Source organism: Pocillopora damicornis, chromosome 8 (genome assembly GCF_964200805.1).
Source record: "Pocillopora damicornis chromosome 8, jaPocDami1.2, whole genome shotgun sequence".
NCBI classification, from domain to species: Eukaryota; Metazoa; Cnidaria; class Anthozoa; order Scleractinia; family Pocilloporidae; genus Pocillopora; species Pocillopora damicornis.
This window is the reverse complement of record NC_142677.1, coordinates 15,476,535-15,493,704: the sequence shown is the minus strand read 5'-3', so window position 1 is coordinate 15,493,704 and position 17,170 is coordinate 15,476,535. Positions and strand designations below refer to the sequence as shown.

Here is a 17,170-nt window from a genome sequence, read left to right as displayed (position 1 = left end):
CGCTTTGCACCTTGTTTCAACACACCGCACTGACCTCACTAGGCTCATTTCCGTGATCAGCCTGTAAGAATTTTGCGTGCGTGCTTTCCTGTTTCGCAACCTAATTACCTGTGCTGATGTTGGGTAATGTGAAGACCGTCGGAAGTACAAAGAAAGGTGCCGGGGTTGAAAAATAAAGATTGAACAGGGATTTCAGCACTTAATACAAGGTATATGCCTCATACCTCTTGTGTGCTACCTGTCAGGTGAATTCATTTGCCACGTAAGCACTTTCTCACTGACTTAACCTACAGATGTTGAAAGACAGTCAGGTCCTCTCCAACAAACCTTGAAACAAAATGGACATAATGGATATCATCAAGCTTCTTCGTCGGACGGCAGACCGATTAATCGAGATTCAATAACACTTCATGAAGCTGATTTAGCTACAGAACGTTAAAAATAGCTCATCATTTTCAGGGTGCACGTTTTTGCCTTTACTTAGCTAACCATGATTATCGAATGTTCCAGAGAACTTTGGCAAAACACGCTGCCGTAAAAACGTGTTTATTCAAGAATTAAATTCACATGCCAGACGATGAGCTTCGCGTTATTGACCTTCACCCCTTAAGCTGCTTCGTTTAATGTAGTCTTATTCAGTTTTCAACAAGACTTCTACGTGCAAATCTTTTCTGTAGAGTAACGACGGACTTTCATTTTCATTCAAAGAGTTGATGGGTACAAGCAGACCCTCTATCGAATCAGTGGAACTGAAAAACAACAGCAACTACACAAATGTTTATATAACATTTATTGGCGAAACAAGGGGACTATTTAATAACCACACCTGGAATGCTTAACGCAGCTTGATTGCTTTTAATAGCCACGATGTGCTTATTAAATGATATAAAATTCATACAATTTATCCTTTAGAACCTTCGTCAGTATTTTAATTGTCCATATTATTCTCTGTAAATCTCCTATGGTCCTTACAAGGAAAATTTGTTGAACAGCCAGGAGCCTCTTAAGGAGACGATCATTTCTTTCATTCCTCATGATCTTAACGTTTGATTCAACAGCGATGCTGTAAGGAGAAATTAGCTGCTTGTCACTCTTAAGGGGTTAGAAGGTTAAATTAAACAACGTAAACCATTTGCCTTGTGGGCCTCAAGCGTGGCGGTGAAAGCAGCAAATTCACTGTACAGTCTAAGCAGACTTGAGTGAAGGAGGATCTTTGCATTTTTAAGGTACGTTTTGCTGACATCTTTACTCTAATTAACAAAAAATGTCGTCATTTCTCGCAAGCTTTTGATAGAGATTATTAAGCAATATACGTACTTTTGTCGGAAGTTTTATGGTATCCGCAGGCATTCATTCTTCGTTACGGTAAATGCCGAGTTTGATCAGATTGCAAATTTGTCCAAAACCTGCCCTTGGTTCATTATCATCGGTGCCTAATTTTATTCGCGACTGTCGCTAGTGAAAGCGCTAAAATTATACCAAAATGCAACATTAGATTCACAATATATCAGCAATTTTTAATCGCCGGAACTGCATCAAGCAGATAAATGATAGCGTGAGTATTTATCTTGCGAGTTCTCCTCTGTATGAAGCAAGACAGAGTATGTTTCCATTAGCTTCTCTTGTCTAAACTCATTGAATTAAATAGCACACTTTGCTGTTCACATCCTTCAGATTTAAAATTCCATGATTTAATTCTGGTTTTGTTACGTGACCCTGGCCCAACTTAGACAGACATGTTACAGCTCACGGCATCAGTATGCTACCTGGGTGTGCTCATTATTCCGACACTTCGCATGTTAGTAGAGGTCTCTGCTGCAGTGAATATACGCATCGATCTTAGATTTAGAGCCGGCAAACGCGCTTGCATGAAGTTCGAGAAACGCCGAGAAAAGCCGAGAAAAGCCGAGAAAAGCCGAGAAAAGCCCTGAAACCACCCGAGAAGAAGCAGATAGACTACAGCATTGTAACTCATCGGCTGAGACCAAAATTATCCTTTAACTTGTTAAGATCAGCAGTGTTATATGGAAGAGGCTCCAAAACAACCAAACATGAGTTGAACATTGATTTTAGCGGGACAGAAATCGCAAATGTGTTTGGAAAGATAAAGTGGACACGTGTTATTCTTGACTTGTTTCTCTTAAGGCGCTGTGTAGAGTATTTTTGACCCTTGAGGGCTCTGTATATCATCCCAAAATAGGTTTTTAATCATTTTTTCCGGATTGCGTTGTCATGTGTGGGAATATCGATGTCAATTATTTTTTTTTATTAAAGGAAAATTATGAACAATACCAAGGTTTCCGTAGATAACGTTTTCAAACTGTTGTCGTGTTCTAGGTGACCATTAACTGTGACACGTGTTGACATTAGCGATAAAATTAGGGTCGACAGTGCTCGCATTTCAAAATAAGCTTATTTGAGTAGACAGGGATAACGCGTGAGTATCGTTTAACACTGGCACATGTTGACTTAGAGGACACATGCATGACTTAATAGTGGAGGATCGAAAACGGGAATTGGTGATATTTTCAATAACAATTACAGTCTAGTGTTTCAGTGCCGGTTTCTCATTCGCTTGACAAAAAAATAAAGAAACGCTACGTCAGTCGAAAAACCGCTCAAAATAATTTGCATGATCTAGTGAAAACTCCATTAATCAGTAGCATTTACTAACACAACAACTTCCCAACCCTCTCTGTGTACTAATAGTTCATCCTCCACCCCTCCTTCAGTAACAACAGTCTGCCTCCCACCCCTCCCTGAGAACTGATAGCCTGCACCCCATCCCCCTCTTAGTACTAATGGCCTGCCTTCCCCCGATAAAATGGTCCCAAAAATGATCCTGATAGAGCTAGGTCTCTAGAGTACATATGGGGAAAAAAAAAAGCCAAATACAGGAAATGATAATTCTTAGCATTTATTAATATATGACAATTACTGATTTGTTTGATAACATGCAAACACAACAAAAGGTGATATAACAGGTGTAGACAGAGAAGTTATCGTTGCCCAATTCCTCACAGCCCACACACTTTAACTTTATTTGTGCAATTCGTTTTTCTCTACCTACCTTTGCATAATATTTTGATTTGGCCTGCAGTTAGCAGACACTTATCAACTCATAATTAAAGGGGTAAGTTCCTAAAGAAACTGTGGTGCTGCGTCGGTGGGAAAGTATAGCAGGTAATTTAGTGTTAACAACTGAGTTGAAAACGTAAATTAGCCACCGTAAAGGGTAAAAAAGCTGACGTTTCGTCGCTCTGACGAAGGGCTAACGCTCGAAACGTCAGCTTTTTTACCCTTTACGGCGGCTAATTTACGTTTTCAACTCAGTTGTTAACACTAAATTACTTATCAACTCAGACTCTTTCAGAAATTGGAAAGAGATTTCGTTTTCTCTCGAGTCTTTGCGAAGTATCGAAGTCGTATTGTCATTGTCTCTGAGAGGGCTTATTGTAATTTGCGAAGCGAAACAAAGTGAAAAAATGTTTTAGGGTGAGATTAACTAAAATCGGTAAAATCGATTTGCGAAAGGTAAATACTTCATTTGTGAATTAGAAATCTGTAATTTTCGAAAAAGGCAACTCTGTTATTTGCACTTGTGTGGATTCAATGAATGCAGTGGCTATATGAAAGCAAAATTGCGCCCTTAAACCATAGAAGGCAAACATGTCATTTGAAAAATTATCTAGCGCTGAAGCTGTGCTTTAACCTTCCATGTACTCAAGCGTGTCTTCATTGTATTTAAAGGGGAAAACTGTCAATCTGAAAAGAGAGAAAATTGCTTTCTACGGTTGTACCAACAACGATTTTATACGTTAAAGGTATAAACTTTAAAATTGCGATAGCGCTCGTGAATTCTATGCTGCTAAGTTAAGGCCGGCTAAGGACCGGAAATTCTGTGATCTCGTCTGATAAGATCAATGACAAAAGGAAGATAGATAAATTTAGTAATAGTTTACCGTAAACACAAAGGGAAACGTGAAGCAACTGATGGTGCACAAGTCGACTCTTAAGGCACACGCATAACTCAACAGTGGACCAAAAAATAATCCAAAAAAATTGGTCCAAAAAATTTTCCAAAAAATAGTCCAAGTGTCCAATGGTCCAGTCCATGTTTTTCAATGCCAAAAATATCTGTTAGTTGGTTCTGGGTCATACTCGTGACTTCTTAAATTATTAAGCCGGATATTGTGGAATGAGTGTGATGCTGGATTTGGGAAACAAGAAAGAGAGGCTGAACGAAATCCTGTATTTTTCAGGGGTGTGGGGAAGAGAGGGAGCGAGCTCTCTTTGAAATCGAAGGTTTACTAAACAAGCAGTTATATTTATCATTAAATCTATGTTTTATGCCCATTATCTGATCGTCAAAAAAGCCAGACTAATGAGATCTCAACTGTTAATGGAACAAAGAAAAATTATCTACAGATTTACTCAAGCCTAAAGCGGAGCTCCAGAAAGTTAAGTAGTTTCTGTGTAAAAATTTATGGACTAGTTATCATTTGCGTCGACAGGAGGGGAGGAGGGCAGGGGGAGAACTTGAAGAGTTGATGATATTTTTTAAATACTAGAGGGGCGGCCTTTTTTGTCCAAAAAAGAGTGAGTTGTTTCATTTCTAACAGTTTACTGGACAGAGGGAGTGAATATCACAATGGTAATAGTGTTTCAATAGTGGTCAACCTTAAAGCGCAAAAATTTTCAAATTAAGCCGAAAAAAAGGTTATAATTAATCATCATTGCTACTTGACTTTAATGGTAAAAGAGAGCGAGCCCCCCCCCCCCCGAGTAAATGCGTTTAGAGACAATGAAAATTATTCAATACCATTTCAAAACAATTGAATTTAATTCTGTAAACCGCAAAAGAAAGAAAGTAATCGTTAGCCGTAACATTACTTTACCTGTTGACCATAACAGCCATCAATCTATCAAGACCCTCCAATAATGAGCACACGTTTAGAACAAATATTCAAATAACGGCATAAATCTGATCGCCTTAAAGGGCGGCGCGGTGCCAGTTTTTGTGACAAACTTAGGAGCGGAGTTCGGCAAAGCTAGCACAGACAATCTCAGATAACTTTTGACATTCAATTGAAAAATTTTCTGATAAACCGTTGTTTGCACAGATCTAACCATCTTACAACAGTGTTTCTTTGCAAAAGTCGACTGATATTTAGCTAGCAGCCTCGATAGCTTTTTTGAGACACTCTAAGAAACCTCTATTTTAATGTGGTTCCAAGGTATCGGTTCTGCATAAACGGGTGTTAATGGCCTGACGCCAGATGAAACACGTGCAGCATTGCGAATCACTGACCCTTGGATATTATTTAAAAAAAAACAAAAAAACCATTGAAACTTTGAAATTTCAGCGCGTGGGTCAGAAGAGTCGTTAGCGTTGTTGTCGCCTAGTGCACGAATATTTACTCCATAGAACCACGACAAATGTCGAAGTGAGAACCGTGTCCAGTTAAGAAGCTAAGATCACGTGAAATAGGTAGGTGCAAGTTATTAGTCTGTCTGAAGACTTTTACAAACATGAGTCGATTCTCAAATTACGCCTTGTAAGCCCCAGAAACTGCTCAATAGACTCTATTGTGAATACTTGCTGAATCGTGTCTCTAAGGGCATGTCGAATTTAAGTAGTAAATAGAAAAGTTCGAGTTGAGAGTTTGAAATTATGTAACTTTAATAGCCGCAATTTTGGACAGTTGGACACCGCTTCAGTTAGGATGCCTGTGTCGTGAATTAACTCTCTGGTGTGACCACAACTAATACTTTACAGATGGCTATAGAAAACCCATTGTGTTGCCAGTAGATTCGTTTCACAAACAACCACATAGCGAAATTTTTAAAGGAATCCTCAGCTACATCTCACATCTTCATCTACCAGTGTGCAACAAACCACGCACGCACATATACCTGGGAGTTTATTAAATTGGAGACCACAAAGAAACTCACAAAAAAAAAAAAAAAAACTAGATAGAATATTAACCTCTTTGAATTTTAGGAAATGCAATTTGGAACCGGTGATGAACTATTCTTCAAATTCTGAACAGGCACTATGAGATCCTTTACGGCAATAGGCGCGATGTTAGCAACTTTCTGTCCAGGAGGATAAATTTTGGAAACCTGATCAGACTGAGTCATAACAGTCACTAATTAATCTCAATGATTATTTCGCAATAATACCTAACATTCGATACGTGATTTCCAGCCTTCGCACAGAATCTATAGTCAAACTGCTGACATTTCGCCCTCAAAATGGGATAAAACTTATTGAACTTAAGCCGCACCTTGTGGAGGAGTCGTGATCGACTTCTTTAGTCATTATCTTTGTTTTCGTTCCACTGCACAGTCTCTTTAGTTACCCAATTTGCATTTGTGTCGGCCACCATTGGCAACAGTGTTTTCGAACTTCATCTATGGCCACAATACTCAACACTTCAAGTTAAATAAAATGCAGCTTGGTTTCAACCGAATCGGACGCCATATGTACACAACACAAACGTATCTGTAAACCAGCTAAACGGCGGAAATACTGACTTGATGGCAGATGGCCTTTTTAATCTTTAAGTAGTCATTCTATCACTCCACGCAGGCGGCATGGTTTTTCTTACAATACACCTTTGAAAACCCACGCAGTCATGTAATCTTCATATTTTTTTTTTTAACGAAAACTCAGCCTTATTGATCTTAATTATTTGAATTTTTCAAAATTCAGGGTTTTTTTGTTGGGGGCCGCGTGGAAAGAACAAGAGGAAAAACTGTGAATCACTAGCCGAAGGTGAGAGATTTAGAAAAAAATTTTTGAGCGTTGTCCCAGAATATCAAATAGGTTACATGTTGGTAAATATAGAGAAACTGCGGCCTATTGATTTTGTAAAATAACTGAGAGCTTGTAGTGCCGCAGACGGTAGCTTTCGATCACTCGCAGCGTACGTCATTCCTCCAGCGCTGGCCCCGGTTCTTTCATGGTGTAAACAGTAGTGTTTTTCAGTTCAGAATTTAAATGGAGAATCGAAACTTTGAGTTCTGTTGTTTGAGAGGCTGCCGTAAGCAGTAGTCCAGGCTTGAAATTAAAACTTGGTTTTGATTTCTTTTTTACATACCTAAGGATAACTTTAATTGATGTTTATATTACTTCAAAAAACTGAAGAAAACGAACATTTTTACTTTAGGACAGCTTACTGAGCTATGGCTGAAATTAAGTTACAACTGTACGCTAAACAAAGGTTAAAAGCCCAGATCAGTTTTCCTAGACTGAAATTATAAAAGATTTCAGTCAGTGAAAGGATGACGGCAGGCCAGCTGCACATTATAAATGATGACACCTTTCATTGTTCAGAAGACTTCTGACTTGTTCAATCATTTTGTGACATATTAAGTTCTGCTCTTTCACTCAAACAATTGATTTAGGACCAGGAGACAGCAAGACTAAAGAGTCTAATGTCTTGCGGTTCAATTGCTACCATGATTTAAGATGTACAGCTCATAAAATTTGCGCAAAATCTCCATCGTAACCACTTTAATGTTTTACGGAATAAGAATTAGTACTGATGGTAAAGAAGCTAAAATTATGAATCCAATAATGCGGGCGAAAAAGTTAAAATTAATAGAATCAAAAGTGCAAAGGATATCTATATAGTGCTAAAACAAACACACTTTAAAAATAAGCTCTTGCAAAGTCTTGACACGCGTCAGGTGCTGTTTTCGCCGATTTAAGTCGAGAAATTTCCATTCAAACATTCATTTATTTTGGGTTCTAGAAAAATATTAACAACATCAGGCTGTCATTTCTTAAAAAGCTTACGTCGCAGAGGCATGTAAAATTAAGTACTTGTTATTTCTAAAACCAAAATCGATCTTGCGATGGGGAAAGTTCAAAACAACATTCCAAGGAGCCCTTTGCAATGGTTGAGTGACGTCACGCGTCAGGTGCTGTTTTCGCCGATTTAAGTCGAGAAATTTCCATTCAAACATTCATTTATTTTGGGTTCTAGAAAATATTAACAACATCAGGCTGTCATTTCTTGAAAAGCTTACGTCGCAGAGGCATGTAAAATTAAGTACTTGTTATTTCTAAAACCAAAATCGTTCTTGCGATGGGGAAAGTTCAAAACAACATCCCAAGGAGTCCCTTTGCAATGGTTGAGTGACGTCATGATTTAAATAATTTTCTGGATCGTGAAAAGTGACTATAAAAATAAGACACTCGAAACGATTTTCTCTTTGTATGAGAACGATTTTATAGAGAATTTATGATGTATCCACTTGGTATAGACACAGTTGTAAAACTGGAGTTTGACGACAAGAAAAGACATCCTCAAAATAAATTTAATAATTGTCGTTAACCCCACGACGTACTTATGAATTTTTAGGGAATTTTTTTTTATCGGATGTAGAAAACTTAAAAGGAAGACTGCATCAAGTTTAATCTTAGTTGGACACGTTGTTTTCGTTCTCTTAATTGAATGTAGAGTGATAAAAGGCAAAATAGATTTAATATTCACTTAAATGTTTTCTAGATTCAGAGACCATGAATACAATGAACTTATGCCAGGTGGCTTAAATGCTCATCATTTTGAATTTGCATTTTTTATGTGGTCATTTAGTCTTCTTTCTTTGTTTGAAAACATTACTTTGCAATCTGTTGTATACAAGAATTTCACCATTTCTTTGACTCGTTTATTCCCTGGAGTTGTCAAGACAGAATTTCTCCTTATAATTTCTATACAATATCAACGAGATAAGTGAGGACAATAGAGAAAAATATAAATCTGGGGATAATTAGTTGATCCAATACTAAATTCTCTGAACTAACATTATAAGAATTGTATGGTGGACAGAAAAGAGAATTACAAATTTGATCTTGGAGTTAAAGGGGTTAACTCTTTTATTCCCTGGAGTGACTAAGAGGAAATTTCTCCTTACAATACCAATACATAATCAAACAGACAGGTGTAAAGGGGCATACCACCTGATTTAATACCAAATTCTTAAATTTCGCATCATAAGAAATTTATGGCAGACAGTAAAGAGAATTACAAAAGATATCATCGGTGTAAGGGTCTGTTGAATCCGGAGGTGATCTAAAACATACTTTGAAATTCTCGTGTTTGTGAATCAACTCTTCCAATCAATATTGCATCGGTTTGAGTAAAATTCAATTGCATTTCCCTCGTAATCCTTAAAACACGATGATATGAAGTATAAGCGTGTTGTATTTGAGATGAAAGCTTCTTGGTTATAAAACGTTTGGATCGTGCCATATGCTAAACAGAAAATTCTGAATTCAGTCGTTTATTTACTTATCTCTTAGGGTAGGTTTATCTGAATGGTTTCCTGTTGTGCAGTAATTTGGTCACACAAAACTGATTTGAATAAGCTCTTCTTACCGTCTAATTCAAGTTTTCATTCAAATGGAGTTTGAACTGGACGTCTCTTAGGGTAGGTTTATCTGAATGGTTTCCTGTTGTGCAGTAATTTGGTCACACAAAACTGATTTGAATAAGCTCTTCCTACCGTCTAATTCAAGTTTTCATTCAAATGGAGTTTGAACTGGACGTCACGTCATGTTATCATTATGCCAAATTGGGCTATAAAATCAACGGATGGAGCCGTGGCGTGCGGATAATTCAAGTACAGACTATTTGAATCTAAAAAGCATGGAATTTGTTTTACAGTAGAACTCCCCAGGCGTCATAATCTCCAATAAAAACTACAGTTCTTCGATCGGACTAGGGTCGTGGCTATGTCCCACACAATGCAATCGTTTATTGCCGAATACCTGACCAGCAGATGTTTAAAGCCCCACGCGATGAAAACTGTCCCTTCAGAAAAAGCACAAATTCATTGCCTTAGGCAATCATATGGCTAGGCTTTTAAAAGCTACAAGAAAAGGTGAAAGGAACCGAATAATTTATTTGCGTAGTTTCAACAATCGAAGGGAAGCTGCTAGAATAGCTTTCAACCGCAATAGAGCAGTCCATAGCTAAATTAAAACTTAGCTCTGAGAAAACCTAATTTGCATGCGACACTAACTTGATTACGTTATTTTTCGTACCCTTCCCGACAGTAAATTGCTTTGCCGCGAAAGTTTTTTTTTTGTGCAATTGCATGGAGCTGGTATAGTTCTGTAAATCCAGCATTTTTGGTAAACACCTGTTTAAATATCACGCTTAATATTGCATGTTAATTGTGAACATTTCTGGTATGATGCAAAGTGTTGCGGGAACTAAACAGCACTCATTAGCAAGCTTAGCGGACAACTTGCGATGCGTAGTTAAGTCCTGTTGAAGTTTGCCGCCATTTTTTAGCTCAAAATATATTATACTTTTGTGGTTTTGTGCTGATTTATGTGTGCTGATTTATGTGGTCGGGAAGCGTTTTGTGTTCCGTTTAAACCAATCGATAGATATTTATAACAAACCTCTCAAATAGATCACATAAAAAAAACCGTGGTATTCAAGCATTAACCCTAAAGTTCAACTTTTAAGTACTACCTTTTCATGTGAGATTTTTGAACTTAAGGACTCGACATGTTATGTTTAAAGTCAATTTGTGCGATTCGTCGATCGTGTGGTGTGTGAATCATCCCTTTGCATTCTGGGTACTAAAAGGATCGATTTTTAAATGTAGTGTACATTAGCACTGCAGTGGGTCAATTCTCTTCGGCGAAAAACTTCCAACTTTCACGCTTGGTCGAGATTCGATCTTTCGGAGTGCTTGCAGATTCGAAGTAAATCAGGAAGTATTATTATTAGGTAAGCCGGCAGTGCTCTTTTAAAAATATGGTCTTTACTGCTTAAATCTTAGTCCAAAAATAATAACCACAAGAAGCAAAGAAACTGATTAACCTGATTTATCTTGTTCTCGATCTAAATTATAAATTCCTCATTCCCTCTAAGAAGGAAAATTGGTTCTTCGTTAAAAAAAAAATCTTCTAAAAATTCGTCCGTTTGGATCGTTTTATATACGAAGCCGAGAGTTGGATGTTTTTTTTTTACCTCAGCTAACATCCATTCGTGACTTCTTTGATTTTGATAAGATCAAATTGAATTGAAACGTAAAATGAGAGTGGAGGGAGGATGTGAAAATGAACCAAGAAAATTTCTGCAATGTGTTACCGTTGCTTTCTAGTAATTATTTTTACACAGTAACAGAATGAATAGAAATTACTCGTAACAAGTCATATTTTTATTTCCCTGGAGCAAATCAAACCCAATATCCATCTAAATCGGTCTGAATTTCTTAACAAACTCAGCTACGTCTTTTTCAATGTCAAGATAGTTGGAAATTCATGGATTAAAATTGAAATTATTTTCATGATTATGACACTGAGACCAACATTAAAAGAGTATTTCAAAAACTAGAAAATATTTTTTATAAAAGGCTTTGTACCGGATTACCACAAATCATTTCTCCTCTTCTTCTTCCAAACAAAAATTCATTTTCTTTTGTTGTCAATTGTCAATTGTCAATTGTCGTCAATTCGTTCTGTACGTGTTGGCTTCACGTTTCTTGTGCACCTGATGCTAACAAATTGAAAAAACTTCCGTTTCTATACGCTGCTTGATTATTGAATATGATCTTGACGGCTTTTAAAATGATGCCCCTAATCTACGTTTTAATACCACTGCCACAGAGAACTTAAAATATTTGTCTGTCTCAAGGCTGCATCAACCAATCACAAGCGGCTTGGGAATGTAACTAAATCATTTTAAAAACCCCTCACATGTAGGATTTCCTGCTCTTCCTTTTTTCTTCAATGAATCAGACAGGTGTTTCGTGAAGAATATTCATCGATTACTACGATCTCAAAGAGAATTTTGTCGTCATTTTCTAGGAAGAAATCAAAAGCATTTCTTAGGGAATTTCACTGAGATACGGCAGAGCACAGGACGCGAGTGCTTACCATCAAAAGAAAAACAATGCAAGATACAAATTCCTGAGACAAAAATTTTCGGGTGCAAAATGAAATAATTCTCTTCATTCAGACTGACCTTTCAATAAAGATTGTGGGTCGCTGACTTCGATATATATAGTTTATTTTAGGAAATTTTGGTACGTTTTCAGTGGTTTGTTCAGATATATTTACAGCATGGCATTTCCATCTCAAACAAACATATTAAAAATTGAGAACTTGAGTTCTCAGCAAACTTTGGGTAATTGTGCAAATTCCTAACAATGGTATTGGTTTTTCTTTTTGTCAGAATAGGCTATCATCAAACTTTTAAGAAGGTCCGTCTTTGCAAAAAACTGAAACAACAAAACAAAAAAAGAGATGCCGATCAAATATTTGAATTTCTACCTTGTGGCAGAAATGAGATAATTGCTAGACCTTACAGTCGTTCAAATTTCAATGTAAAACGGCATTGGCCTTAGTCTCAGATATATTTTCTGGGCTTTAAAATAGATTTGAAAGGAGAAAGGAAAATATTTTTGTTTTCTTTGTCGGGTAATACGTTTGATCCAATGATGCACGTGCCGTGACAAAGCCAGAGCAGCTTTTGAAAATATCATGCGACATCACCTTTATCATTAGGAAGGTAAGTGCAGTGTGGTTGTTATTTCCGTGAAAAATATTACAATGCCTGAACAAATAAAATGAGTTCGCTTTAATTTCTTCAAAATTACATTACAAAAAATGTCTACTCAAACTAATAGCATTGATGGACAAACGAAATTACTGTAGAATGATTTCACGATACAAGCACAACAGAATGCAGGTATAATAACAAAAAATACCATAAATTACTTTGGAAGACATCAGTTGATAAGACTTGTAGCTGTTGCTGATAACAAAATTATCAAATAAAACATCACAAATGACTTTGGTAGACATCAGCTGATGAGACTTACAGCTGTTGCTGATAAAAAAATAGTACCGCTTGCTTTTAGCAGTTTGTCAAGGTGCGATTATAATTCCTTGAAAAATACAGCTTTTTTACAAATACTTTAGTAGCTTATGCTGACTCTTTGTCGTCATCCGTTTGCTTCTGTCATACTTTTCAACTGTTTTTAGGCCTGACTTGTTTCCTTTAAGCACCAGAATTAACTTTTCCGTTTGCCTTTAAAACAAACTTGTATTATATTCCGCAAAGTGGAGATAAGAGACCCGATAAAGTTTGCAAGCACAACATCTGTCAAGTCTCCATACTTCGCAAACATATTTTGATTAGCTGAAAAATCATCAAATATTTTTTACGATTACTCGTTGATCTTCATTCGTAACTTTCGGGGTTGATCCACTAAGCTACATTTGTAATTTGATCCACGTAACCATTTGGATCGAACACAACTTGTACGCCCACGAAAACAGTTCACTAAGAAAGTCTATGTCAAATTGGTTGTTTGCATTCCGTTGCCATAACGTCAGATACAAGCAGCGGTGAAATGTTCCAATGGGTCAACCTCGTTTACAAGCAAGATTCATCCAGATAGTCACACCACTTTGGCCTGTGCGTATTCATGCTTCTGAGCATGTTCGTAAGAGGGTTTTGGAAATGGCAATGATCATGAGAAAGGCACAACCTCTCTATAGACGAACAATATCATATTTGAATAATTGTTTGGAAACATCAGTCTCTACGGCATGGTCCATACACTCTCTTACAGCTACTGTGAGTGGCGAAAGTAGTTGGCATGTCTTCCCTTATCAAGTGGTCAACAATCCTCAACACAATAAACAAAACTCTTGTAATACATCTGTAATAAGTTATTTGAAAGTCCCCCATTTCCCCAAAAACGTTGCACTAGGCAATAATGAAATGAGGGAGAGGGGAAGACACATGAAAGTTTTAGAAAAAAATTCAAAAAGTAGTGGAGCGTGTAAAGACGTTCGCCATTCATTCCATTTTTACCATTAATGGAGAAAACCCGGCGGATCCCTAAACTTTTGGTTAAGGGTTTGAAAAGTGTAGATAAGAAATGTGACATGAAAGATAATGCTCAAGCCCACACAATTCACCAGAGTCAGTAACATTTCATATTCTCAGCAAATTATTTTTTGTTCTCCGGCAGATCAAAGAATGAGAATGGAGGACTTGAATATCAACAAAACAGTTGTTAATGCCACTTTTATATCGGATTCATCTGAGTCTCCAGAGAACTTTCATCAGTCCCTAGAAGCCAAAGTGCTCCAAGCCACTCTGTGGTCAACTGTGGTATTTCTGGGAATTATTGGCAACATCTTGGTGTGCGCTGTAATCCTTGGACTCCCCAAGATGAAGACATCTATGAACTTTTACCTACTGAGCTTGGCCATCGCAGACTTGGGAGTTTTAACGATGCTCGTCCCAATAAATGTGATTAGATACTTCATTCCAGTTCGTTGGGTGCTAGGAAAATTTTTTTGTTTGTATCTATCTCCTACGCTGGAGATCTTCTTTGGAGCGTCCATCTGGTCGATCACAATCATTGCCATTGAAAGATATCGGAATATTTGTGGTGCAAACCGCTACAGGATCAAGAGCAGGTCTCAAATGAGAACTAAACTGACCATATTTGGTGTTTGGCTTGCATCGTTTTTAGTTGGAAGCGTTCCTGTATATCCCGTGATGGCCTACAAGCCCAACCCACCAACCTGTCACCAAATATGGCCCAATAGAATGTATCTGGCTTATTCTTTAGCTCTTGTTCTGCTTTGGTATGTTTTCCCTCTTGCTGTCATCGCATTTACCTATCTAAAGATCAAGAAGCGAATACGAGAAAGTGTAGTATTCCGAAACTCGATGTCGATTGTGGATGACGACAAGGCTGTGATCGTATCACCGTCTTCACAAAGCAAGAAAAGACAGGACAAGCAAGCTTTGAATCAAAGCAATAAAACTAGACGTATTCTCACACCTTTGGTTATTTTGTTCGCTGTGACAATGCTCCCTTTGAACGTTTACCGCACTGCATTCCTATTTGCACCAGAGTTTTCGAAAAATCCTTATATTGGCCTGATCTTTGGCCAAATCATATTGTTCGTTGGAGTCAATTCATCTATTAATCCAATAGTGTATTACATTGTCAGTAAAGAGTTCAAAGATGCATTCAAGAAAATACTCCAGAAATTGAGAGAAAAGGAATATTTTTTCAAAACTTTCAGTCTTAGAGGCAGAGAAACATCCGCCACATTGGTCAGGGTAAATATCGGACTAGAAAATAATTGGCCACCAAGCAAAAACCTCGACAGAAACAATTCTAACTTAGAACTTCTAAATGCCAATGTTCAGGTTATCAGTGGAGTTTGAAATCATATTGGCCCTGTATGTGACTTTACATTCCTCATATACTCTTATATTCCTCTTACTACAAACCGAGTACGAGGTTCCATAACTTATAACACTGACCGAGAAAACGAGGTTAGTAATGTGTTTATCAAATTTCTTGGTTCAAATAGAGTGGGGAGATTTAATTCAAACAAACGTTCGAATTTAGCAGGGTGACCAATCATAGTGCATGTAGTAACTGAGAGGTAAAATGCCTTCGTTGATTCAGTGGCATCATGTAAGCACAATACTGAGTGGTTAACATTGAAAATCTATAATAAGCCTTAATAATGTACATAAGATGTCACTAACTGATATTGTATAACTTGTCCTATTAATATATCTCTTTTTTCTTCAGCCAGTTGAGGTTACTGAACGTGATGATGATATAGCGTTGCTTGAATGCATGACCGTAGCACGTGAAACAGTAACGCTAAAGCTCGGTAATTTTAAGAGTGCTAACGACACAAAACAAGACATTAAAAACAAGGATTATTGCAATCGTCTGTGCTATAAAAGTTATGTTATCATGTGCTGAACAGGGTTAACCTGAAAAGATTACAAGGAAAGTTTAACAGCTGGGGGTATCTCCTGCATCAAGAAAGCAGTTGTAGATTGGATCAGAGAAATTTTTCTATCCAAGTGAGTTGAATAAGTGGGAAACTGACGTAGATGGGATGGGTGCCATCTGTGTACACTAAATTGCAAAAACGTTGACATCTAAAAAGCATGATCCATGGACGATGAGACCCAACGGCCTTATGGGTAATGTTCGAGCAAATACATAATCAGTGATTCACTTTTCTTACTATTCATTAAGAACCTTCCAGGGAAGCGAGGATAGCTTCTATCATTCACCGCGTATTGATGGAGGTTATCGTGTTACCATGTGTACCAAAAGAGCCATAAGGTCTCATTGTTCATTGTTCATTGTAAACGCATTTGTAAGTGTCATCGTTTTTGCAATCGATTGCATATAGATGCCAGCCACCTAACCAATATTTTAAATGAACTCCCAGTTTTCTTGAATTATTTTTGTGATGTTACGGGCGATATAACACTACTATGGGCGGCAACTTTTCTTTGAGTCAGTGATAGTCCAGGACGATCTGTCAGGCAGTGTGTAGCACTGCTGAATATGTATTATCAGCCAAAACTCATACACCTTACGAAACAAAATAAATATGTACGACTTAAACATATCAAGCCTGCTGAATTCTGTTTCGATATTTCCACTTCAAATCTAGACCTATTTTGATCGAGAAGAGAATGTCATCAGAAACTGAACGTTTTCAGGTGGGTCTTCGTTATCTTAAAAATTAATGATATCTACTCAGTCTGGCTAAGTTGCTGAGCATTAACGTTTTCTATTTTAGGCCCAAGGGCATGTGGGTATATACTCAAAGCAAACAAATGAGCCCTTCTTAGTTAGCAAGGTGGAAAAAAGAATAACATTCTGTTTACAAATACCAGATTATTCAAAATTGGGTTAATTGAATCAGGGAAGTGTTCCTTTTGCGCAATTTACATAGAAGACTTATACCATCTCTTTCATTATTGCTCTTATGTGCACGCCATTTGGAAGAGGTTTTGCAATTGGTGGTCTAATTTTCTGATTGAAAATTGAAGCTAATCTCTCAAATATGTTATGGTTGGCATTTTAAATAGAAATGATCTGTTAAACTATCAAATAATTCTGGGTAAACTATGTACATGGCACTGTAGAAGAAACAAATCCGTCCCAAAGTTTAATCTGTTTCTACACAAAGCAGAAACTAAGCAGGAGACTGAAAGGCTTATTGCCTCAAGAAACAGGAAACTTCAAGACTTTAGGAAAAGATGGGAACCATCATCATAATATTATTTTATATTGATCTATTTGTTTTATTATTTATTTATTTATTAATTTTTGATAC

The 17,170-nt window shown here is 37.2% G+C and overlaps 1 protein-coding gene across 8 annotated transcripts; it reads left to right on the top strand.

The window, feature by feature from the left end:
• The first annotated feature begins 108 nt into the window (after positions 1-108).
• LOC113676333 (adenosine receptor A3) lies at positions 109-15,755 on the top strand. Of its 8 annotated transcripts, none has more exons than XM_089214891.1 (4): positions 118-209; positions 1,059-1,226; positions 6,719-6,781; positions 14,020-15,755. In XM_089214891.1, exon 4 carries the CDS (start codon positions 14,028-14,030, stop codon positions 15,234-15,236), a length of 1,209 nt encoding a protein of 402 aa, XP_089071017.1. In that variant the 5' UTR covers positions 118-209; positions 1,059-1,226; positions 6,719-6,781; positions 14,020-14,027; the 3' UTR covers positions 15,237-15,755. The 8 variants fall into 8 exon arrangements, 7 of the variants coding, with proteins under 7 accessions (XP_089071017.1, XP_027048788.2, XP_089071016.1 ...); XM_089214892.1 differs by lacking the exon at positions 118-209 and adding an exon at positions 5,429-5,491 and having other exon boundaries at positions 1,122-1,226; XR_016189287.1 differs by lacking the exons at positions 6,719-6,781; positions 14,020-15,755 and adding an exon at positions 1,675-2,291 and having other exon boundaries at positions 109-209.
• The last annotated feature ends 1,415 nt before the right edge of the window (positions 15,756-17,170 follow it).